The sequence below is a fragment of the Cinclus cinclus genome, chromosome Z (genome assembly GCF_963662255.1).
Source record: "Cinclus cinclus chromosome Z, bCinCin1.1, whole genome shotgun sequence".
NCBI classification, from domain to species: Eukaryota; Metazoa; Chordata; class Aves; order Passeriformes; family Cinclidae; genus Cinclus; species Cinclus cinclus.
Genome location: NC_085084.1, coordinates 47,849,041 through 47,873,487, shown reverse-complemented (window position 1 = coordinate 47,873,487; position 24,447 = coordinate 47,849,041). Strand labels below are relative to the sequence as shown.

Below are 24,447 nucleotides of genomic sequence, written 5' to 3'. Positions count from 1 at the left end.
GGTTGCTTGGTTCTGGAGGTGAGGTTTTTAGACCCTTGCAAGATGCTATAGCGTAAATGGTAAAGCTTCAGCTAATTTTGTAAATGCATTTGTTAAGACTTGTGGGTTGCTCTTATGAAACACCTTGGCTTGCTTGCTTGCTTGTTTGCTAGCTTTCTTGCTTGCTGTGGGATGTGAAAATGCTTACGGTGGGAATTCACTGGAGGCTGCCAAGACAGCTCTTACTGTTTTGTGTTTATTTCTGACTCCATCTAACCAGCTTATGAAACCAAAAAATAACATGGGTACTGGAGTAGAGAGGACAAAGGGAGTGTTTGTGAACTCCCTGAGAAGATTTATGGAAGAGTAATTCTAATCCTGCTTTATTCTACTTTGCCTGTTGAATAATGATGGAAGTAACCAAGTGGTTTGCAGCATAACCAGCCCAATACACAGTTTGCAGATGGTAATCATGTCACTAAGAATGAAGGGAAGTATGAAGAAAACTGATGGAAGACAAATTAGTGGATAAACTTCAAAACAGCATTATTCAGTTAAATGGATAAAAACATTTTGATTATATCAACTATTCCTATTCCAGTGACAAGACAATATCCCTAGTACTCCCTGCTTCCTGGGGAATCTGGAGGTGAATAGTCATAGACAAGAGCATTATCACAGGAGCTTTATTGATATTGAGATAAATGGAATTTGTGTAGGTTTTACCAAAATCAGAAAGGGAAGAGAAGCCACTCTTACCCAAATCTGTGCCTTCCATATTTTAAGTTAACCAATAGAAACTGACGGAAATAGAGGGACATATGTGTGTACTTGTTCCCTGTGGGGTGAGAGGGAATTTTTTTCATATGTTTGTATGAAGTTTCTGTCAGTGCCTTGAGCTGAGTGCAAAGTGCAAAGATAAGGGAATAAATGGTCTGAAATTCACATTGTATTTAGGCAATGCCAGCCATCTTCTCATGTCTGTAGGCTTGCATATCATGCTTTGAAAGGTGCTTCTCCTTCCTCAAGCACTCTCTGAACTACCTGCTGTATCTAAAACTGTGTCCTGACTATGAATTCTTCACCCCATTCAAAGACTTGCAAATCTATGCAGACCAGGGTACAGAGGTTTACCTTTCTGTGATAAGGTAACAAGATTGTGTGGTTGATCTAGGAAAGAAAACTATACCTCTTTTAGGACAAACACCTGAAAACACTACCTTTCCTTAAAGTTCTTGCTAGCTGCTTGTCAACTTTTTTAGTGTAAGTCTAAAATTTGGACTGTCAGTGAGTGTGTTGCTCTCTTTAATCAAGCTGATTAAAAACTAGGAACACACCCATGCATTTTTCCTGCCAAAAAACATATTTTCTGCTGCTTATAAGCAGCTCTTTCTCTCAAGTGATTCATCTAACATATATATTGGGCCATGAACATCCTTGAAATCTTTTTAAATAAAGGCATTATTCCAACAGAAGCACACCGAGAGTTCAGGAATATTTCTTCTTCTCAGTGTGTTACAGTTCATTATGCTTTATTTGCTGGTAACCTCTTGTAACTGTTTGAGCTTTGGTCCCAAAGACAGTACAGGGGAAGGCAGCTTGGAACCCATTTAAATTGCAGCATATTTCTCAGTTGTCTTACCGTATTTCAGTTTGGGTAAGAAACACTGTAGAAAAGCATGGTAAGAGTCTCCTTCTAAAGTAGAACTGTCCTTCTGACACAATGACATTATATGACTGACTTTATTATTTCTTACTGACTTTACCCAAACAAACACATTTGCATTACTTTAAACACAATGCAGGTGAAAGTAGAGTGCCTTACCATTGTATCAGAGACTTCTGCATGTTCCTTTGGCTGTGTTGGAATGTACTACTTAAAGGCTGTCAAGAAAGATCTTTTGTGTCTTACTTGTCTGTAAGCATATAGCAAATAGTCATTGGTTTTTCTGCTTTAATACGTTTTCCTTGACTTCACCTTGTTGTCAGAGAGAGGATGATTGCAAGGGACTTTTAAAAAGCCCTCATTCATTCAAACTGATTGTTGAAGAATTAGGATTTTGGAGTGTTTAGATGACTCTGAGTAGTTTGAAGTATTGATGTGGGAAAAGGGAGAGTTCTTATGTTTATTATTAACTCATGCATCACATGTCTTGCTCAAGCAATTGGGCTATTGCTTATAGAGTAGGAGAAAAGTGAAGTGCAGTTAAAGCAGAAATAATTATTTTACTTTTAATTCTAGAACAATTACAAAATAAAAGCTTTGCATATTCAGCAAAGATCTGCAGTTTGACAAGTTATGACCTAATGTTCAAATTGGTATGCATTAAGCTTCTAGCAGTAATGGCTATAATTTTGCTTTTACAGACAAGTCACTTAAAATATCGAGGCTTGGGAACACTTTTTGTGCTTGACTTTCTGGAAGTCACTGAAATAATGAAGTTTTTGAGTTTCCACTTTTACCTATAGAATTGATTTTGTGCTGTGTTGTACCTACCCAAATGCCAATTCTGTGGGTGTCAATTCTTTAGAACATTCTATTACTTAGTCAATGAGCAGAATATAAAAGAAGGATCAATTCATGTGACTCAGTGTTGTAAGATGAGGTGTAGAGAAAAATGAATGTGCTCAAATCTGCAGTATTTTTAGAGAGTAGACAGTGTAAAGGCAATGATAGTATTGCTCATCTGAGCCACACACAAGGAGCTTTTTTTACTGTTTGACACTGACATTCCAGTCCCTGTAGCCATGGGCCAACAATATAAATTCTGTCTTAGGTGCATCACTTGTTAATGGGGACTGTAGTATTTCTTTACTACATGAACATTGGTAGATAGTGTTGTTAATGCTTCTAAATACCTTACTTTGAAGAAACAAATTGCTATAAGTATGTCAAAGAATGAGAGTTTTAACTGATCCATGAAGGTACTTTTGTGTAAAGGATTTTACAAAGATCTTAAAATATTTAAGCTACTGTTCTCTTGTGTTTCAGCAAGTAAAAGAGCACTGTTTATTGCATTGGTTTGGGTCTGTGTCACCCCTTCAGACCATGCTGCTAGGCATTTTTAGAGTTCTATTGTTCTTATTTATATAAAATTTGATCTCTAGATCTCTGCTGACGGTTTGGTCTGCAGTTAGGCTTCCTGAGTCCAATCCTCAAGTGCAAGATACCATAGAAGAATGTAGCTATTTCTGTAATAGGAGGAACAAGCAAGTAGATGATGCCTCATATTTAACACTAGATTTATGAAGACAGCTCAAATATGAACTGGGGAATTTTTAATGATACAGTGGTGCATTTCACTTTGATCGGCTTTGATTATAAAATATAAACTCAGTTGAAATGATTGAGGGAGAAAAGGAGTTATTAATGCTTAGAGCTTTATATGATTCAGACTGCTATGGTGGTATTATTAACACTGATATTGTAAACAAAGGAAAATTATCTGAGACGTCATGGCCATTGCCAGTAAAAAATAAGAAAAGCAAGTGTAAACAACAAGTACCTGTTGTATCTCATTCACCCTTCCCCTAAAAGAGTATGCAAGAAGGTGATGGGATGAAGGAGTATGCTTGGATGTGGTGTGCATGAAGTGAAATAGAGAACTGGGGCAATGCTGAGTAGAGAACAGCTTAAAGGTGAAATGCAAAGAGATCAAAGAGAAGGCATCGATACAGTAGAAATTAAGAAAGCTGAAAATGATGGTTGCTAAGGCTCTGCTTTGGTATGGACTGAGTCACACAGAAATAGCAGAGCTCCTATTTCAAGGTAGTGAAAGGATAAGACAGTCCTAGAAGTTTAAACTGCAGAGCCTCAACTCCATGTTCAGTCTGCATCCACATTTTTTTTTTAATTTTATGTGCAAAGGGTGAATTCTCACCTGCTTGTATATGAACTTTTTGGCCATATGCAGGTTATTTTGGGAATGTGTTACTTTGTGAGGGCAAATTGTGGTTTAGTCCATGGAGAATTTCAGAAAGAAATTAGATGGGATATAAGAGGAAATAAGAGGATGAGAGGAATGGAAGGTGGAGGTGGAGGGAAAGCAGATCATGATAATGGTAAGTTTACCTATTTATAGAGTGAACCTTTATACAGAGTGAAGAAGTAATCGGATGAAAAAGAAATCAGTGATTCAGAAAGATAACTACTAAACAATAGCAAAGATGGCATACATTATCTATCTATCTATCTATCTATCTATCTATCTATCTATCTATCTAATCTGTCTTTCTCTGTTTTTGAGTTGTCATAGTTCTCCAATGGTTTAAGCACCATTCACTGTGAAATACTTACGTGTTTGATTTTGATCTCCCTTGGAGAAAGTGTCAAGGTGCAATGCTAGAAAACTTAATGCTAAAATCCAAGCAGTTCTTAAACATCCCAGCTTGGTACATGAATAGTAGATAAATAGAAAGTATTCTTGGTAGAAATGAGGCCCACTGTATAATCTCCAGTTAGGAAAAAGGCTAATATGGAAGTGACTGGCTACAGAGGTTTCTCCTGAAGGCTGGGTCGGCTTGAAATGAGTTTCCACAAAACAGATGAGGCTGACAGGCACTCTACAAGTGTCTAGTCCCACAATCAGCACAAAGTAAACTGGTGAAGTTTATGGTGTCTCTTCCTTCAGAATGAACAAGAAGTGCTGTAAAGCCATTACTGCAGCAGTGCTGTTGCATCTTAGGAAGAAATGAAGAAGTTCAAAAAATTTAGAATTAAAAATCAAGGCAAAAGGTAGTTAAGTTTCTTGAATATCCACTAAAAGAAACAGTTTAGGTTTTACTTCAGTTGTGGGGAAAAGTTAAATTAAGATTTTATAATTTGAATGAATAGGTCCTTTTTAGATGTCTTTCACACACACACACACACACACCCTGATGCAGGGTTAACATCTTCCGTAATATCTATAACCTGGGATCAGCATTGTGCATTAGCTGCATTAATTGACTGCATCCAGTGAATCCCCCAAAGTGTTCTCTTTTGGGTAGCCAAACACACCTTTTCCAAGTGACTCAGATTACTTCTCAATTACTGTTTTCCTGGAGATACTGTACCTCCCAGTACTTCCTCACTGGTACAATATGAATATGACTCTCTGCCTCAGAGTGGCCAGTGCTCCAGCTTTTCACATTTATGTACTTAAAAAATTGGGTTTATATTCAGTGCTCAGGCTGGATAACAATCCAGTGTAAGGATCAGAATAGTGTGTTATATATAATGACTTTTTTTTCCATATATGGGTCATGAGTGACATAGGAATAGTTGTCCTAAGAGAAAGAACTTTTTGTGCTGCCCTCAAAGCCCATTTTATCCTGACACCTTTTCTGTATTCTGCACAAAAATCAGAATTACCTTGTTAAAGAAGAGTCTAGTTCTTTCTGTTTTGTATTCTGTCATGTTTTGTCCCATTTAGTGCTGTTTGCTTTGCCAATAGAAGAAACCAGGGGGACTTGATGGCACTTCTAGGGTGGAAATGAGAAACAAGATTTAGGAAAATGAGATCTGTCTTTGCAATTGGAAAAAATAAAAATAGGGCAGGATTGAGAATATTTCTAATTTTCTCTGTTTGATTTTTTGAAGCTTCTTAAAAAAGAGGTCAGTGACGAAGCCATGTAACAGGATCCTTAATATTGAAGTAAAATGGGCAAACTACCTAGTAACTATTACTTAGCCTACATCAGTTTTATTCATGGTGTCAAAGGCTAATGCACTGTTCCTTCAACTGTCTGGCAGGGCTGAACACCCTGAATACCCTGTGTGAATAGCACAAGGTGGAGTAATGTAAACATACAAGAGGTATTTATAAAAGGTTGTTCACCTTTTCCTGACAGATGACAAAATATGTGAGCTAACTGAAAGAGTGTAAGTTCAGTTTGGATATTAGTAAGAAATTTTTTACTTTGAGGGTGGTGAGGCACTGGAACAAGTTGCCCAGAGAAGTTGTGGATGTTTCATCCCTGGTAGTATCTAAGGTCAGATTGGATGGGGCTTTGAGCAGTGTGGGACAGTAGAAGGTTACCTGTGGCAAATAGATTGAAACCAGGTGATATTATGATTCTATTTGTCATGAAGTTTCACTTCTTTGCACTTTGGCCAGCCAGTCATGACTGTAGTCCTCCCTCTATCAGAAGCCTCTTGCCTGCTCTGAGAGTTGATGGTGTGGTACTGCAGAGCTGGCTGAGAGTGTACTACAGAGTGTCTGAGAGCTCAGGCCTTTTCCCTCATAGCTATTTTGGATTTCAAAGGCATCGTTTTCATAAGTAAGAAGAGGACAGCCTACAGCTGTGGCACAATTTCTGTACTGCCACAGCTCTTCTGCAGAACATAGGTGGAAGCATCTGCAGCTGGAGGGAGTCCATTTGTAACCCTTGTGAGGGGTGTGATCACAGGTTTGCCTCCACATTTGACAGGGTCAGCCTTGACATGGAGATATGCCATTTATGGCCTTTTAAGTAAGAGAAATTTTAACTGTAGTTGTGGTCAGTAGATGTGAGTAATTCAAACAGGGTGAAAAACATTCCTCAAAAAGCAGTGAATTAATTTACCAGAACCCTTTATTTCATGTGGGACCTCTCAGGCATAGGAGCTGGTGCCTGCTGCTGAATTATTTGTTACCTTTATAAAAAGGTCTTGCAAAAGAGGTTTGTGCCCTTTCAGAAAGTTACATTTCTGTGACTTGTAGCAACAGGCAGCAACAGAAATGTACTTTGTAATAACATTCCTTTTTGCACAGTGGTCTAAACCAGAACCTTTTGACATTCATCCCTTGCTTTTATTGTAGAGGGCATTGCAATGTTCTGTCACACACCCTCTGAAGCTGCACTGTTATCTGTTCTTCTCATGTGGCACATGGGGATATGCACTATGAGCTGTCCAAGTTTTCTGTCTTCAGCTGGCTCTGTTGCAGTTGTGCATTTGTTGAAAATCTCTCTAATAGTTTGAAGGTCAAATTAAAATGACCTTTCAATGAAAAGGTCAAATTCTGTCTTTGTGGCTACCACAAGCTAAATATTTCTGCCCATGGCTGTCTTGGAGGCCTGTAAGCTCTCACAGCTGTTAGTCATTTTGGAGAGTAGTAGAGAGCCTCCCCTGCTAAATTCCTCTTTCAGTGCTTTTGAATGCTGGATTGCCAGCTGGGTAGGTGTTGTAGCTGCTTTTCATGGTGCCTGGAGCTTGTGCATTTTATCTGCTTCTGCAGTGGCTTCTCCCAATGCGTTCCAAGCAAACATTAATGCAGACTATTCTGCTGCCATTGCAAATAGCCATGCAACCTGCCAGTGGCACAGTAAAGCCCAGGTGCCTGAAGAGCACATGCTGTGAGTAGGGTGGATGGCACAGGGCCTGTTCCTGCCCAGGAGCTGTGAGATTCAGTGATACAACTATCAAGCACAAAGGTGTCACCTCTGGCACATACAATCTTTGTGATGTGGTGTGGCAAATGTGTTCTGGTATGTGTTTGCTCTGTGCTAACACAATCCCTCAGGCAGATGCTTTTGGCTCATGTCAGGGGCAGGGAGATAGATGTTTCATTTGGTTGGATCAGTATGGCTGTTCTTACATTCTGTGTTGTGCAGAGGGAGGCTGACAAGGGAGAAAAACTTTCCTTTCTGTTTATTAAGCACCCTGTTGTTTTGGTAAGGAAAAATATAAAATAAGTACGCATGGCTTTATTTTAGAAAAGCAATAGTTTGGAATGTCTTATGGTTGGCTTAGGGTGCAGTTCACTGGATAGTCTATCATGAAGGCAGAGGAATCCGAGGAAACAGTCTTCCTTTCACTCCTTGGCAAAGCAGACCATACCTGGCTCTTGGACATGGCATACACTACAAGTCCTGTGGCAAGTACAAGAGCAGCATGATAGCAAACCAACAAAGAAGCTAAGGCACATTTGCACTTTCAGACTGTTGAGCCATAGTGTCTTGAATAAACTTGAATAATTTGTTTTGCCTGTTGGTGTGTTCGGATTGCTCCTCAGGTCAGAGTTTGCATGTTCCTGCGAGGACTGGAAATGTCTGTCCAGTTGCACAGCTCAGGCCCAAGTGTGTCACATTTGAGTAGTGAGAACTCCAGGGAGAAGAATGAGACTGTCTTTTTCTGCCATCCTGTTGTTGCCTGTGGCAGCTCTGAGTTGACAGTTTGTACCCTCCTGGTGCTAAGGAAAGAGGGATTCCATGTGTTTTCTGTCTTAATGCAATTGGCTGTCACCCATCCATGTTCTCCGAAGAGTGTTCATGCTACAGGAGGCATTCACTATTAATCACAGTCACATAGCATTTAAGTGATCAGCTTTTGTGGCCATGGTAATTTTCACAAACTTTGGCTTGTTCCCAGCAGTCAGGACAATGTTTCTACTAAGCACCACCTTGCTTCTACAAGCAGATTCCTTGAATGTAAAGCTAGGTGCTGTTCTCATTGACCACCACCAGTAGTGAAAGCACGTTCATATTTACTGTTATGAACACCAGCTGGCCTTGGGGCAGTGATCCTTGCCATTGAGCTCCTGTACTCAGTGCACACCAAATTAATTCCTGACATTTATTACTTGCTTTTTAAGAACAAGGCTGCAGTGGTTTTGGTTCACCAATTTGAAATTTTCCTGCTGTGAGACAGGATTAGAACGAAGGCAAAACAGGCTCAACTTCAAATGGTACAAAGCGAAACTTTATTACTAAAAACTATAAGAAAAAAAACAAAAAACAGATCCCTCAGAATAAAATTTTGGACCACTTTTTCTCCCCCTCCCCACACTTCTTTTCTTTCACACTGAAAATTTATAGAAAGTAATTCAGTGAGTTTACCATCTCTAAAATAGTCTTTCACCAATTCATTTGGGAGAGGAGACTTCCCTCTTCAGTCTATGATTTCTCCACAAGAAACAGTGTTCTTGTGGCCTTGGTGTCACAGTGATCAGCCACCTGGGAGAATGGAATTATAATCATTATGTAAAAAATCTCTTTCTCACATAACAGTTTTCCCAGAAATGTTATTGAAGATCATATCAACTATGTGGCACACTTTAAGGACTGTAACAGTTCAAATAAAAGCTGTCTTCATCTTTGAAAAAACAAAGGTCTTTCTTCTTTCTTCTTTCTTCTTTCTTCTTTCTTCTTTCTTCTTTCTTCTTTCTTCTTTCTTCTTTCTTCTTTCTTCTTTCTTCTTTCTTCTTTCTTCTTTCTTCTTTCTTCTTTCTTCTTTCTTCTTTCTTCTTTCTTCTTTCTTTCTTCTTCTTCCTTCTTCTTCCTTCTTCTTTCTTCTTCTTTTCTTCTTCCTCTTTCTTCTCCTTTTTCTTCTTCTTCTTCTTCTTCTTCTTCTTCTGCTGCTGCTTCTGCTGCTTCTGCTGTTTCTGCTGCTGTTGCTTCTGCTGCCGCTTCTTCCTTAAGGAGCAGCAGGGATCTTCATCTTCTTACTATTCAAAACTAAGGGGATCACATCCATTACAACATCTATAACATCTAACTCTAACATCAGTGCCTCCCCTCATATCCACAGTTAGAACAGTCACATCCACCCCATAATATCTTTATGTGTTTTGGGAAACAAGAGTCTCTTCTCCACAGATTAAAAAAGAGAAATTTCAGTCCACAATTCTCCTCCTTCCCTCATCTGGTTCCTAACTTTTCCTTCTGTCTGGCCTCGGTGTTTTCATGCTGCTTTTTTGTGTATCACCATCTTGGTCCTTTCATTCAGGAGAGACAACAAAGTATCTGCAAAGTCTTATTCTGGGCACTGAAAACGTTAATACCTTATCTGGGCAGCAGAGGGTTCTGTGATTTCTTCCAGGAAACCTTCACAGACCACCACCATAGAGCTTCTGAGGGTTTTCTACTGACTCTTTCAGCTCTCCTAATTTTAATTAGGTCAAAGTTAGTTACCCTGTCCTTTAGATACCCTGTGCTTTTCTAGCTCATTCCATTGTGGGTAGCAACTGGTAACCTTCCTCTTCTGTTCCAATACTGAAAATGCAATCAGGATTGTGAGCTATATTATGGAAATTCTTTAACAGAGATGTGTACTACAGTACAACAACTTGGTCTTGAATTTGTTTGCTTCAATGTGAGGAGGAAAATTTTTTAAAAAGCAACCCTCAGCTACAATGGCAGCTTCAAAATTCAGTGTCTGTTGCCTAGTGAAAGAGATATCTTGATGTAGTAGTCTTGCTAAGTGGGGGTATTTTTGAAGGGGAAATGGAACTAAGCTGCAGAGAAGGTGTCATTGGTATCTAAAGATGTTGATTGTAGCATCCTTCATAAATTACAAAAACAAGTAAATGAGCCAGAATGTTTTTTTACACTATGTCCCCTTTAACTGCTCTGCCAGTAAATGAGTGTAGATAGGAATCTACATAATTTATGTTGATGGGGGTCAGCATTTCTTTGGGAAGAGCTGCAGGCAGAGGTCCTGTGGTTGGCTGTGTCAGCTTCCATGTGTATCTGGAAAAGTAACATCAGAAACTAAATCCTCCCAGAGAACAGGTGGAACTTAATAATGGCCTTTAGCTCCACATTTAACCTTGACACTGTAACACTGGATTCTGGATGAATGTGACATGTTAGAGTGATTCTTAAGTAACTTCTTAAATAGGGAATGAAATATGAGTGGTTTTCAGTATAACTACTTCCAAACATGGCAGGACTTAAAAAAAGGTAACAGAGAAGAACCCCAGATAATAAGGTCTCTTCTGAACCTGCTCTGGACAAAATATGAACCAGGACCAATTCTTCTCTGTCTTAGCTACAAAAATGTTACAGAAGAGGGAGTTTAAGGAACTGAAATATCAGAGGGTGCCCTTAGTGCCCTTGCACTTCAGATGCAGCTGATTCCATTGGCTGATGTGTGTGTGTGTAAAGCACAAAAGGTGCAGCAAAAGGTCTTTTCCTGGTGCCAGTAAGACAACTGCATGAGCCTAGTAGTAGACGCAACACAGGTTGTAGATTGAACTGATTAATCCTTTTCACACAGACTGAAGGGTCCACATACATTCTATTTGTGGTCTCATTTTGGTGTATAGCCACCAAGTACAGCTACAGGTAGATAAATATCTTCCTAAATGTGTCTCAAAATAGCTTGCTGCTTCATTTAGCAGAACTTCATGGTTTTAATTTGTCCAGTATAGTCATAGCTTAGCCTTAAATATCAAATACATCAATTTTTAAAATACTACACAGCTTCACTACTTATGATGCACATTTTTGGGAATATGACTGCTGTTCTGGCACATTTTTCTTGTTTAATTTCACTCAAAGGGCTTGCTAATAATGCAGAAAATATCTGAAAGATGATAGCTCTAGGATGAAAGAAAACATGAAAATCAACTTCACATGATTTTGCATGATTATTGCAAGCAAAAAAAGAGATTCAGTTTTCCTGTTCTGCAATATTATGTTTTCTAGTTCTTTGCATAGACTTTCATCTGCCTTATGCTGCAGTACATGTGGTTGGAGATTCGACATACTAGTGTCATTGACTGCTACTTCATGAAGAAAATTACATTTTCTCCTTTCTGAAACAGACTGTAAGGAATTTGATAATTGTATTGTAAGCAAGAGCAGCGTGTGACAGTTTTGGTTGAGCAAATAGTTCTGAACTGTAAATCATGCAAGACTCCAAGCACAGAAGCTGAATGATGTGTTAAAGTAGCAAGAAAAAACTCATGGGTCAAGCCTATGCTGAGTAAGATTTTGGATACACACAAAGGTGACTCTAGTCAGAAGACTAACAGTCCAAAAATAAGAGCAGGTGAACCCCCTGCAAATCATTCATTGAGCACAATGAGAAACACAGTTAATAGTTTCAGAGACAGACTGGATTATTTTTCTAAAAAAAAACAAACAAAAAAAAGGCCAAGCTTGATGTTATAGAAGATGAACTGAGAAGTGATGAAGAGCGTGAGGGAGTAGTGGAAATAAAAGGAAGGAAATACAGAAGAGAAGGACTTCAGGTCCAAGTTAGGAGACTAGAAAAAGTGTGCAGGTAGGGAATTTCTTAAGTTGTGATGAGGAAAGAGGAAAAGGTTGCAACTAAGAAAGAGCAAGGCAAAGAAGATAAAAAAATCACACCTTTTCCCAATTTTGTATTGGAAGGATTGATTATATTCTGAATACAAAGAGAAGAGTGTGAATGGATGAAGATAGGGGCCCAGAGCTGTGTAGGAGTTGCTGGGATTGAAGATGCCATACTTGGTTGGGGAAGGTGGGATTCACTTCAGTTCTATTGGAAGCATGAAAATAACAGGCATAGTGAGACTTCTTGTCTATCTGGGGAAAGTCCAGCCAGACTTTGAAATGGTCCCTTATGTCACTGAGAGAAGGAAAAAACAAAAATCAATGAGAAAGTGAATTTAAAAAAACCTGAGGGGAGAGGATTGAGGGCTTTGGAGAGTACCATCTCTGACAAGAGACAAGTCATATGATGTATTGGAGAACAACAGTGTAAGAGTTTTTTCTAAGTGAGGATGGTATTGGAAACACATTTTTACAAGTATTTTACAAACACTGCCAGACTTTGCCCAGTCATCATGACTGAGCCTAGGAGATGATCTGAGCTCAGTAACAGCAGAGTGAAATCTTGGGAAGCTATCTTTTTACTTGTCTCTAAAGGCTGCCAACCTGAAATGAAGCTCTTGCAGTCAGTGGAACTGTATGGTTGTGGGGCTGGTTTGTTAGTATGGAATTTGATACCAGAAGCTATCTATATTTCAAAATAATATAATGGGACCGGGGAAGATATCTGTGCTTCTGTTGTGAATGATGTCCTTCTGCTTAGTTATTAATAATGTCCTGCAGTTATCTGTTTTTTATGGTGCCCTTCATTGAATCTTCATAGTCATGAATTCCCATGCACCTTTTTAAGAAAACCAAAGAAGAAAAGGAAAGAAAAATTAAAATATTTAGCCTTCAGTTTGGGATGCACCAAGGCCAGATCAGTGTCATTAAAGAACAGATAGGCAGGGCCAAGAAATGTGTTTCTTTTACCACAGCCATTATAGGATCAAAAAAGTAGGAAGCTGAGAAAGGAGAGCTCTGCATAGCAGGATTCAACCACATGATTGGATATGAGCATATCCAAGAATACCGTAAAAATGCAATCAGCAGCCAGACTTTTCTCTATTTCAATGAATACAGTGAATTTCAATGTGTACAATATGTACAATTAAAGTAATGAATGCAAAAAAAACCTGAGGCCTTTCCCACCCACCATTATGCACGCAGAAGCAGCTGATTAGAAGTGTGGATCAGCTGTGTAAAATTAGAAGGATGGCTTGTTCTGGCATGGTGTGGGGTGATATAGGGTTCAATCAGCAATAAGAGAAATTTCTTTGCCCTAGCCTGTCTTATTGCTTTTTCAGCACCACAAACGCCATTGATAGAAATAGGAGCCACCCATCAGTGCAGAATCAGCACTATGATAGACTCCACAGATAACAGATTTGTAATGTGCACATAACTAGAAAATTTTCCCTTGGCCTATAAATGACTTTATGCATAGCAATGTATGCAGATCATTGTTTTCAAATCATGACAGATCCTCTCTGACCTGTAGTTAGGAGGCTGTAGTAGTTATAGCCAAGATCATAAACTTTTTTTACAGAGAGATATTCCACTGCCTTTTATTCCTCCTTGATTTTGTATAAAAGGAGCCATGGGTTCTGAACACAGCCATGTAACAAAAGTAGGAAGGTTTCTAATTTGAAATCTAATGGGAATGAGATATCTAATAATGGTCTTTTGATTTGGAATATTCTTTTTCTGGTTTTATCAGAAAGAAATAATTAATAGGTGTTATAGACCTTGGATATGGCATTTAGATGTTGCCAGTTCATGTCATTGAAACACCTCATCATTCATTGCTTGAATTTTATGGGACAGACAGAGCTAGAGCACAAATATAAATTGAAAAATAACATTGTGAACAATTCTTCTCCTTCCTTGTAGCACCACATAAATTCATTTTGTAAATCTCTTGCTGAATTTACTGTGTTTTCATACAGTTTTGTACTAACACTGAAGGTGCATTTATTTCTTGCTTTAGAGTAGGTGTGCACATTGTCCTTCGCATGTTGTACTCATCTCTTTCCCTCTTACTTAATGAGTGTCTGTATCATTGTATAGCTCACTTTTTTCTAACCTGTGGTCTTTCAATCTTTTTTGGACTTTTTTTACTAGCGTACAAAAATATGTATTTCCATGGTGTGAGCAGAGGTGTTGTATTTCCGAGTTCAGGGCTAAAGGGATAATCTCCTTCTGAATGCAATTATACCAGTATCTAATTTTTAATCCTCTGTATACTTGGTGTAAGATAATGGTTGACATATTATCTTATGACAGTATTTCTGTAGTTATTAAGTAAAGAAGTTGCAGTGTTACTGAGTTGGATTTTTATATTCTGTTAGTGGAGAAGGCAAATTAATCTAATTCCAGTAGTAACAATTCCTACATTTGTCAATGTTACCATAATATCCTTGGTAAAGATAACATTTCTAATTTCTAGATGGTGACAGTATTAGTAATTAAATAAGCAATTAAAGGGAAATTAATTACATGGATGCTTTGAAAGTAGCCAATTTCTCTCACACATGAGATCACTGTTTTGGACAGCACTGTGCACTCCTTTGTGTCCACACAGCCTGTATACATCTGCTAATATGCTGCTGTGTGACAGCGAGGACAGAAGTCATCACATTTATTCCTTCTTGTAATGGATAGTAAAAAGAAAAATAATTTCATATTTGCGCTTTGCTGGTTTTGGTTGGGTTGCATCTCTTTAGGAGGAAATGCTTACAGTCAATGATCATTTGGCTGTTGGATGTTTTTCTTCAAGTTCACTTTGTTTGATCACATTTTAGAAGAAATCTTGGCTTAACAGATGCCAAATTTTAACATGGTTTATTTGTTTAATAAAGGTATCAGAAAAGTAATTTTATTAATAAAGTTATGACTTCTGTATAGAAGTATTTTAATAGGGAATGATTTTCTTTGGGACTGCTAGATGGGCCAAGAACAAAGGAGGATGGTTTCTTTGTGTTACATTAAATAGCACTGTAACTGGACCTACTGAAGAAAAGCTGTTGGAGACAATTTGTAGAAAAGATGGTGTAGAAGAAAAACTAAGGAGCATGTTGAGGAGGGAAAACTCAGTAAGAAGGAGGATGAGTGAAATGTAAGATAAATAAGGAGAAAATAATCCCACACCTTCCTATGTGTTATCTAATGGTTGGCCTTTTGCTCCCCATTTACTTTACTTTACTACTTTAGGGGTAATCAATACAAAACAGCAGTTACTTGAATTTTTCCTGCCACACAAATTACAACTTTTCATATAATTTTGCTTTGTTTCATTCTATGAAGCTTTTCTTTAAAAATCACCAGCCTAAATTTCTCTTTTTTAAGGTTTAAATTCCTCGTAGAAATGCTCAGTCCTAGGGATTACTGAAAGATGGGAAAGTCACATTATGTCTCAGTGGGTACTAACATAAACACAGTGGTAGCAAAGGCAATTAATAGCATCTTTTACCCATTTACAGTAATAACATGAGTAAACACGCTCAGACACACAAACACACACACACACGTGTGTGTGTGTGTGTATTTGAAAGTTTATGTAACATGTATGTTGTTAAGTGTTACACAATCTGACATACACAAAACTTGTTGCTGTCTAGAGGTACTTCATGTTGTCTTGAATGAATTTACAGTTTCTTTTCATGTATAGATTGCAAATGGGCTAGTTTTGAGGAAGCCAAAAGAAAAATGTACATGGATATGTAAAAACTGGAGTTAGGACCATGCTGTGGGAACTCATTAATGATTCAGAATGGTTGGTTTCAGTTTTCTCTTCTTCCTTTCACAAGGCAAAATCCAATCAATAGTTTTCTTTCAAGGTCAGAACTGCTGCTTGGTGTCTGTCCTTCCCACAACCCTTGTCCAGTCATAGGAGTGTTTTGGAAGATTTAATTACTGTTTTATTCGAGGTTGTCATCAATAACTCTTAGCATAGTTGGACTTGTACAGAAAGTCACATTATTACTGGAGAGGGCTCTGCCCTGATCCAACTACAGGGGTACTGCTTTTGTGAACAGTGTCGTGTCAGGCATGACAAGGGGCTTTCGCCCTGCTGTCCTGTCCCCATTAATACTGTGGGACTGGATGGGCTGGACAGGAAAACTGTAAAGCCGTGTTATATATAAATTATTTGATATTACAAGATTTGTAAAATAGAGTCGAGTTTGAGAAAATTTTCTTTCTTTGCAAGGGAAAGGTGGTTCCCACAGCATGAGCAATGATATTTCTTAATGTGTTTTGGTAGTTTTTTTTCCAGAGCTGCCAGAGTAATTCATGTTTTAAAAAATATTAATATGGTTTTTGCCTGCTTTTTTCCTAGATTTTTGATAATTTTTTTTTTCCTCTATTTAGAATTAAGTTCAGTGTAGGATAAGTAAACATGTTACATGCTCATTCATTAACTAACCTCACTTCCTGAAGTTATATTGTAAATCCTAGGGAGTACCAGATCCAGTATTGTAATTGCAGCAAAGGAAAAAATGCTCCTTTAATAGCAGTGGAAATATTTGTCCCTGTAAAATATCTTTCCTGTTTTGAGAAATATCATAAACAGTTAGAAATACAGACAAATATTTTAATATCTTTAGTTTAGAATCCTGTTAGAGTATTATCTCATCCAAGCATTTTCTTTCTGAGTAAGCTTCCTAAACAGAGGTTTGATGCTTTGTCAAGAAGCAAACAAGGCTGTGTATCATTCCTTAAATGCTTCAGTTTTCACAAAGAACTCATACTGCTTTAGAGTGTCTGCTTTCTGAAAATTCTATTCTGTGACTTAAAAGTGATATTTAAGATCAAGGTAACTTGAGTAAAATGAGCTGAATGTATTTGCAGGAGTTAAAAATATTGGTCTAGTATAATTTTTGTGTTGGCTGAAAAACAATAAGTAACATTCAGGCCATCATCTCTTCCCTCTCCTGCCTTTTAGAAAAATCTGGACAAGATAAAGGTCTAAAGTCATGACAGAGTACAGAGTTATTGTAATAATTCAAGGCACAAGCTTCTGGAACTCAACTTGATTACAGAATATTATGAAATGAATCACACTTGTTGAACATGATGGATCCAAATTTGCTGTTGGCCAGAATCTCTAATCAGTCAAGCAATAAGCACACTTCACTTTGCTCATTCTACTGACATAATATTTAATATGGCCTAAATAAATTCTTTATGTATTCTGTTGATTTTATGGTGTTCATAAAATGCTAGTAATAGAAAATCTATTTCTATTGCTGTTTTTGATATGTTAATGTGATTTCCAAGGAAAAAGCTCTTCAGTGACTCATATGAAATATGTTTGAGGGAGTTTGTATGTACATATATATATAAATGTGCAGTTACACAATTTTTCAAGCAGTATAGTTTAAATAGATTACTTAAATTGAGCCTTGCCATTTGGCTGGGGTTAGCTTTTATATATTTTTTATTTTTAGATGTTTGTCCCTATGTTGAATTCATAACCTATGTCCAGATCTGCTGGCTACAAATCTGCTGCCTTTGCATGTTAAGTTAATATATATTCACATTGCAAATAATACCCAGCGCTGCAAATCTTCTGTCCATGTTTATGTGATGCCACATGCTGAGGTACCTTGGAGTAGAGCAGAAGGGGATGCAAATACCTCTTGTTTAGCTGCCTGGGTACCTCCTGCTTCAGCAAGGGAACACCAGGGTCTCAGGCACAACAGAGGGGAACTTGCAGGACCTTTAGGCAGCACAAGTTTCTTATAGGTTACTCTCAGTACTGGGAGTGAGGAGTAGGGCCTGGTGCTGAACAAGTTGGTTTGATGTTAAGTTGTAAGGGGCTTGTCTTTATGTTATACCCAACAAAAGCAAAAGTCCTGGACAAAACTCATAAGCACCAAGTAAAAAAATTGCTGCAATGCAGCGTGACCAAGCCTTGGCTCTGAGTTTTGTACAGATTATTACTACACCAAGTTTGTCTTTGGAGGCCCAGAATATACACCAAGAAATATTTGGCCAGTGGCTGAAGTGTATCGCCATGCTGCTTATCATGCAGCATAAGATTGCAATTTAAAAAAAATATATTGAAGTGATGTGCTTTTTTATAGCTCTAAAACACATGTACAAGTTACATTCATAGAATCCAGTCCAAAAAATACCAATAATGTCAGTCTTTCGCATGTTACAGATGGTTTTGTATGAAAAATGTGAAATGAGAACAGTCTAAAAGTATCACAGTGGATGATTTCTCTTCTGCAGTGTAGAATGAAAAAGAAAGTAAAATAAAGATAAAATTGATGAAGATAAAGATGAAAAAATATAAATTTTTAAAAGAGTAGCATTGGCAATTGCAAACCAAACCCTTGACATTAATTGCATTAATGGTAATGCATTCCATTCCAGTTCATGGTGAAGTAAAAGGAGTTGGTCTGGTAGATCAAATATGGCTTTCATTGCAAGACTGCGACAATGAAGGTGAGATAATAAAGCTATTCAGACTAACCTGTAAAGAATGTTGTTATTAAATATACCTGATTAATTATTCTTAGAAGAGATGTCACTATAAAATACTTCATATGTTTCAGTTTTTTTTTTTCAGGATGTATGTATCCTCTTATGTATATTTGTGTATACATGAATACATACATTTTGGGTTGAAAAATTACACATGCAGTCAAAATTGTGAATTAATGATGCATAGTATGTTCCCTTAGGAATCCAGGTAACTAATGTCAGGGCTTTGAACAGAACTTGAAAGGGATTTTTTCTACTGAAATATTTGAAAAATTTGAATGGTCTAAATAAGTACATGGAAACATAAGTTTTTTGCCCTGCTTTGGTCATTACAAATATATTGTGAAGCAACTCTTGCGAGTCTATTGGCCTAAGCAAACCTAGCTATGTATCCAGGGGGATGTCGCAAATCCTGGGTTTCAGCTCAGGCTTATGTGTGGATTTGGTGGGGTGTTTTTAAAAAGATCTTTAACATTTTTTCAGTCAACATCTTATTTTCCAGTCCAGGCAAGAGTAAAATCAAAAAAGCTCTCAAGTACTTTTTATGCATTTTTCTGACAGAATGTCAAAAATTACTTTGTGTTCCATCAATAGTAATTCATGGCAACACGCCTAAATAATTACCATTGGCCAAATGCCAGACTTCTGGGCCCTACATTAGCAGATACTGGTACAATTATTCTGAAAATTATAAATTCTGTTGCAATAATAGCATGCATCTCACATAACTGACTCACCTCCTCCAATTAACTTCACATAATCAGAAATAACTTAGTTCTGTATTATCTCTTAAGTGGTCTCTCTGGACAGTAATCACAGTGTGTGGTTTTCATATACTGTATAATTTGACTTGGTTCTGGGTCAATGCACAGCAGTCTTTAAGGTCACCAGTATGCCATCAATGGGACTAAGGTATGTTCTCAGCCCCGTAGGAAAAGGCATAGATTGTGTCCACAGGTTTAAAACTTGCTTTTCCCACATTCCTCAAGTAGGACAGCCCCATATGCACTTGAAAAAATTTTTGACCCATGCTCTCCTTTGAAAAGTACTGGAACATTTTCTAGGAAAGTTCTGCTTGTCCTAGGCCAAAATAGTAACTTTAATATTGATTAAATGATTGTGGATAAAAGAAGAAGATACACCTCTGCATATTTTTATTTACTGGTAAATATGTGCTCTGAACGTCTCTGTCTTTGAATTTACCTTAGCACATGGGCCTGGAAGGAAGCAGTCTTGCACATTGCAGAGGGTTTTTGGCTTGTTAACTACTGTTTGGAACTTCTTGTGTGTCTGTTCCACATCTTCTTTTGTGTCTGAATTCACATGATTAATTAGGTGTGGAGGGTCATTCAAGCTATAGCTTGTAGTAGCCTTGCTCCATATATATCTTGAGTTTATATTCTAGGAGGTGGCTGGGGAGATAGGGATGAGATAGGAAGCCTATCTTGTGGAAGATAGGCTGGTGTTAACACTGTTGCTGGCTCTTTGTGCAGTGGCTGTAGCAGCAGTGGAGAGAAACACCTTGGCCAACACTGGCAGTACCATGGCCAAAACATTGCCAGGTTCCGGGGACTTCTGACCTGCAGTTGTTGCAGGCTGGAACCTGTCTAGTTTCTGAAGCCCAAAAGCAGGCATTCTGTTTGCCTGACCAAGGAAGAGTAAGGTGTATTGGTATACCTACTTATTGATTGAAAAGTCAATCTGACTACGAAGACTGAGGATTCTGCTTTTCTTAAATGGTGCCTTTAGGGGAATTGTCACCAAGGAAAACATGTCTCTCTTCTTTCAGAAGAAATATTGTTTATTTCAAATACATTTCAAACATTTTGTTAACCTTAATACATTTACAATCCCATTCTTTGTGTAGAAAGAGGGAAATTCAGAAGGCTCACCTCAGCAATGTTACAGTGATAACTGAGCAATATAAGTACTCTTTTCCTGGTTTTATCTCTAAAACGTTAGATTACAGTAATATGCTGGAGAGTGGTTTTATTTGACCTGGTAACAGGACAGGAGTTTGTTTCACTTACACAGAAAGAGAAGGGATATTTCTATTCTTGTTTAAACACCTTGGGAGTTTATTTCTCTAGAGTGTCAGTGGTAACAGAAAGAGTATTCAGTCAGAAATTCAAAATCATATAACATATATGGCATCCTGTGTGCCAGATGTGGATGAAAACCCATACCCTCCGTTTGCAGGAATGCAGTTTCAAGTAAGAGATAAGCCTTGTAGTGCTAATAGCCTTCTCTGGCAGCTATGGCAATTACATATGGTATCTACTATAGATTCATGTCTCATTTATTTGATCTTTACAAAATTTATAAATACATAGTATCACTTAGTAACATTGTTTACTTTTACTCTGAAGTGCCTGGGTCTACAGGTGGGGCTTCTTGGTTGCAATATAGATGGAATTAGCACGATAAATGTATGTGATTTGTTGCATCAAAAGGGTTCTGTAAGAGGTAGCATTCATAAATATGAAGAGTGGCAACTTCCCTTTTCCCCCGAGACCATTTTTCTTCTCCTTTCCTTGGTGTATCCTGTGAAGAGTGCTCCTTTGAATGGAAATCCATTTTGTGTCCATGTAAAACTGAGAATAGAGTAAAAGCACACCAAGGCTAGACTGGACTAAGTGCACATTGTGAAAATTTTCACAATGGCTCCAAGTAGCTGTTTTCTGGAAGATTCAAATTGCTTCATTTAGTACTGTTTTGTGCAATATTTTTCCTTACAAATATTTTCCATCTTATGCTTTGGGGAGGGATTCCAACATACTGTAATATCTAGGGAGAAAGAAAATTTCATGGACCCTTGAAATAGGTCCAGGACCTGAATGCATGTTCTTCAAACTGCCTACAAAAATATGCAAAAGTTCAAGGTGACTTCTCAGGGATGTAAAACCAGGCCACAAGATTAATGAGGAAGCATCCTCTGCCTCACCCTTCACCTCCCACAAAGGCCATGTGTTACTGTGGAGGAGGACTACTGTAATTAAAGTTCAGTGGATGGCAACTCCAAGGTTGTCTTTCCTGTTCGATGGCATTAGAGTTGTGGTAAGAGATTAATAGCAGCATTTTTTCACTATTTTATCTTTTTCCCTGGTGAAAGCCACTGGTGACTGGCCACCAGCTGAATGTAACTCCTTTCACCAACACTCTCTGGGCCCAGGTATCCAGACCGTGTTTAACCCTGAGAACAGTGCACTCATCCAAGCTGTGAGCAGCCAGTTTCTCTAGAAGAGTGCTGTGGGAAATACCTTCAAAGGCTTGACTGAAGTACAGGCAGACAACATCCATATCCCTTCTCTCATTCACTAAGAATACATTGCCTTGTCATAGACATAGACCAGGTTTGACAATCAAAACCAACATCTCATAAACACATGCTGTGTGGATCTGATCACCTATGGGACCTACATCTTAAATTTCTATCAAGAGAGAATGTGTGGGGTAAAATACTCGAGCCAAGATTGTATCAAAATGGGGCAGTGATCTCTGGTCATGGACCTAGAAGTCTGCATAAGATGGAGGAAGAGGAAATGCACAGAAATTATGTAGTTTGTCTTCATGGAGCGTAACATTAATGGGACTAGCTGGAATTTGGCTCTTGGTTTGCTGTCAGTCCATTGTCTTGATTGTAGACTATGCACAGATGAATTTTTTAGGGAATATTTTTTATCGCCTTGTGGAAATGCTTGACTAGTAGTGACTGTAAAGGAACCCCACAGTTGTTTTACTAGAGGCACTGAGTGATTATGAGATGCATCTTTTAAGAATTGTTCACATTTCACAGATACAAGGTAAAATGTCATAACAAGGAAGCTGGAGAATTGCTCAATAACAGGTATGAGGATGGTAGTTGATTAAAGGTCAACTATTACTATTGTTGTAAGGGAGCAGTAAGCAAAATAATCCCATTATAAGTGAACATATCTGATGGTTCCATAATTCCTATTGTACTGTAACAAGCAATGTTATTTCTTTAATTTGTATATAAAAACTCTCATGCCAGGTCTTATTAAAAGGTCATATATTGAAAATATGAAATATTTGGAATTACTCATGATAACTGGATGGCAGAGTTGTCTTCAATATTTGGGTAGAGACATAATGGTTTCAAAATTGACAGAGATTCTTTTTTTCAAAGGGACAAGATATAATTATGCTGTGTCTTTCAAGTGCTCTGATCTTTCTTGTGACTGTAAACTGATGCTTGTCAAAATTTTAGCTGTGCAGTAGCATTTCAGCATTTTATATGTATACCAATAAGTGCATTTAAATACAAATTCTAGGGGTGTCATGAGGTAAAGGGCCTTCTTTCCTAAGAGCTTCGACTTTTCAGGTAATTTCAGGAGGCTTTGAGAAAGCATCCTTTGATTTATTGATTGATTTCTCAGGCGTAGAGTGTTTCATGGAAATTAAGTGTAAAATTACCTGCAGATATCCATGTTTTAAAATGTGTATGTAAATAAGTAATGTAAGTAATTGCTACACTCTTTGCTATGATCTGGGTTTCTACTGATACATTTTTCTGTGGTTCTGTGGAGAACTGCTCTTAATTCCAGGTTCTGTTCCTGTTTCTGAACAGTTGCTTATTCAGTCTCTCTCTTTTTTACTTTAACTGTCCCTGAATTAGAAGCTCTGCAAAATATATGTACTGGCTCTCTCTGAGCAATAGTGGTTTGAGCTTCAGCTCTTAATGTCCTTGACTGTCACTAATCAATAGAAAGCAAAACAACTACAGCATGAGCAGCAGCACTGTAAAAGGAAACTTCTGTTGGATACTGCACTGGAAATCATGAGGGTAATGACTCTCATTGAGAATGATTGCATAGCACAAATGTTTTTTTTCCTGCTGCCTGCTTGGAAAATGACCATGTCTTCCAATGTATCATACTGTGAAATAAAATCAAAAGTCCAGATCAAACTAAAGAAAAACAGATTAAGACATTAAATGATCCCTGTTAGCAGTGTAGAGGACTGTTAACCCAAGATTTTTTTGGTCTCTAAAATGTTGAGTAAAAAGGCCCACTTTTATCATCTCTTAGCTCTAGCTTCTTTAACGCTGAGAACAGCTGTATGAGGTTCTATACTTAAGTATGCATAATCCTGTTTGACCTCCATTCCCATTTAATGAACTTGTAGATTAATGAAACAAACAATTAAATAGTTTGAATACTGACTCCAATACTGCTGGTGATGACTCCAATTTTATTATGCTTATTTGGAGATCTAATACAGGTGGAAGCATCCATAAAATTACAAGCTGTGTATCCTAATCTGTGGAGTATAAATTTAGACCTTAGAGGAAGAGACAATGACAGTGGAAAAGAAATCTTTATAAGATACTGGATATTTTGAAGAAATGTTTTAATTTTGGGTTACTGTAAATCATCCTGAGTTTAATATGATTGTGTGCTGCCTTCCTGTTATAAGTAAATGGAGCATGTAAGAGGGTTAAAATTCTTTATCTTGATCTATAACTTCATGGATTAGACTATTTAGTCTCTTCTGGTCCTAGTTTTTCCATTTACTAAGTAAATTCAGTTACAGGAAAATTGGATCAGAAAATAGAGACTAATGTTGAATTTAGATACAGAATTTTCTGTGAATCCCTGGTCTCTTATAAGTTGATTTGTTTGTCTTCTACACATACTTCTATCCTTTGTTTAAAAAGCAATATTTATGCTTGTTATTAGAGCTTTTAATTATATTAATTCAAAATATGGCCTTAGTATTTTATGAGGTAAAAACAATTTTTAGATGAAAGAAAAATAATTGTCGTAAAGTTTATATATTTGTGCACTGAAATAAAAGGCAGTATTGAGCCTAGGGCATGTAAAATCTGCAAAATCCTAAGACAATATATGTATTTCTTCAGAGAACTTTATCTTCTGCTTCTGTGTAGGCAAGACAAGACATTTTATTTTT

General features: G+C 37.6%; 1 protein-coding gene across 4 annotated transcripts in view; it reads left to right on the top strand.

Moving 5' to 3' along the window:
• NTRK2 (neurotrophic receptor tyrosine kinase 2) overlaps positions 1 to 24,447 on the top strand; it is a 201,623-nt gene that overhangs the window by 60,502 nt on the left and 116,674 nt on the right. For 2 of the 4 annotated variants that reach the window (XM_062514085.1, XM_062514088.1), the window contains exon 12: positions 18,403 to 18,474. The exons of the other annotated variants lie outside the window; for them this stretch is intronic. In XM_062514085.1, the coding sequence (XP_062370069.1) occupies positions 18,403 to 18,474 (72 nt within the window). The remainder of the gene's footprint in view (positions 1 to 18,402; positions 18,475 to 24,447) is intronic. 4 annotated transcript variants of the gene reach the window in all.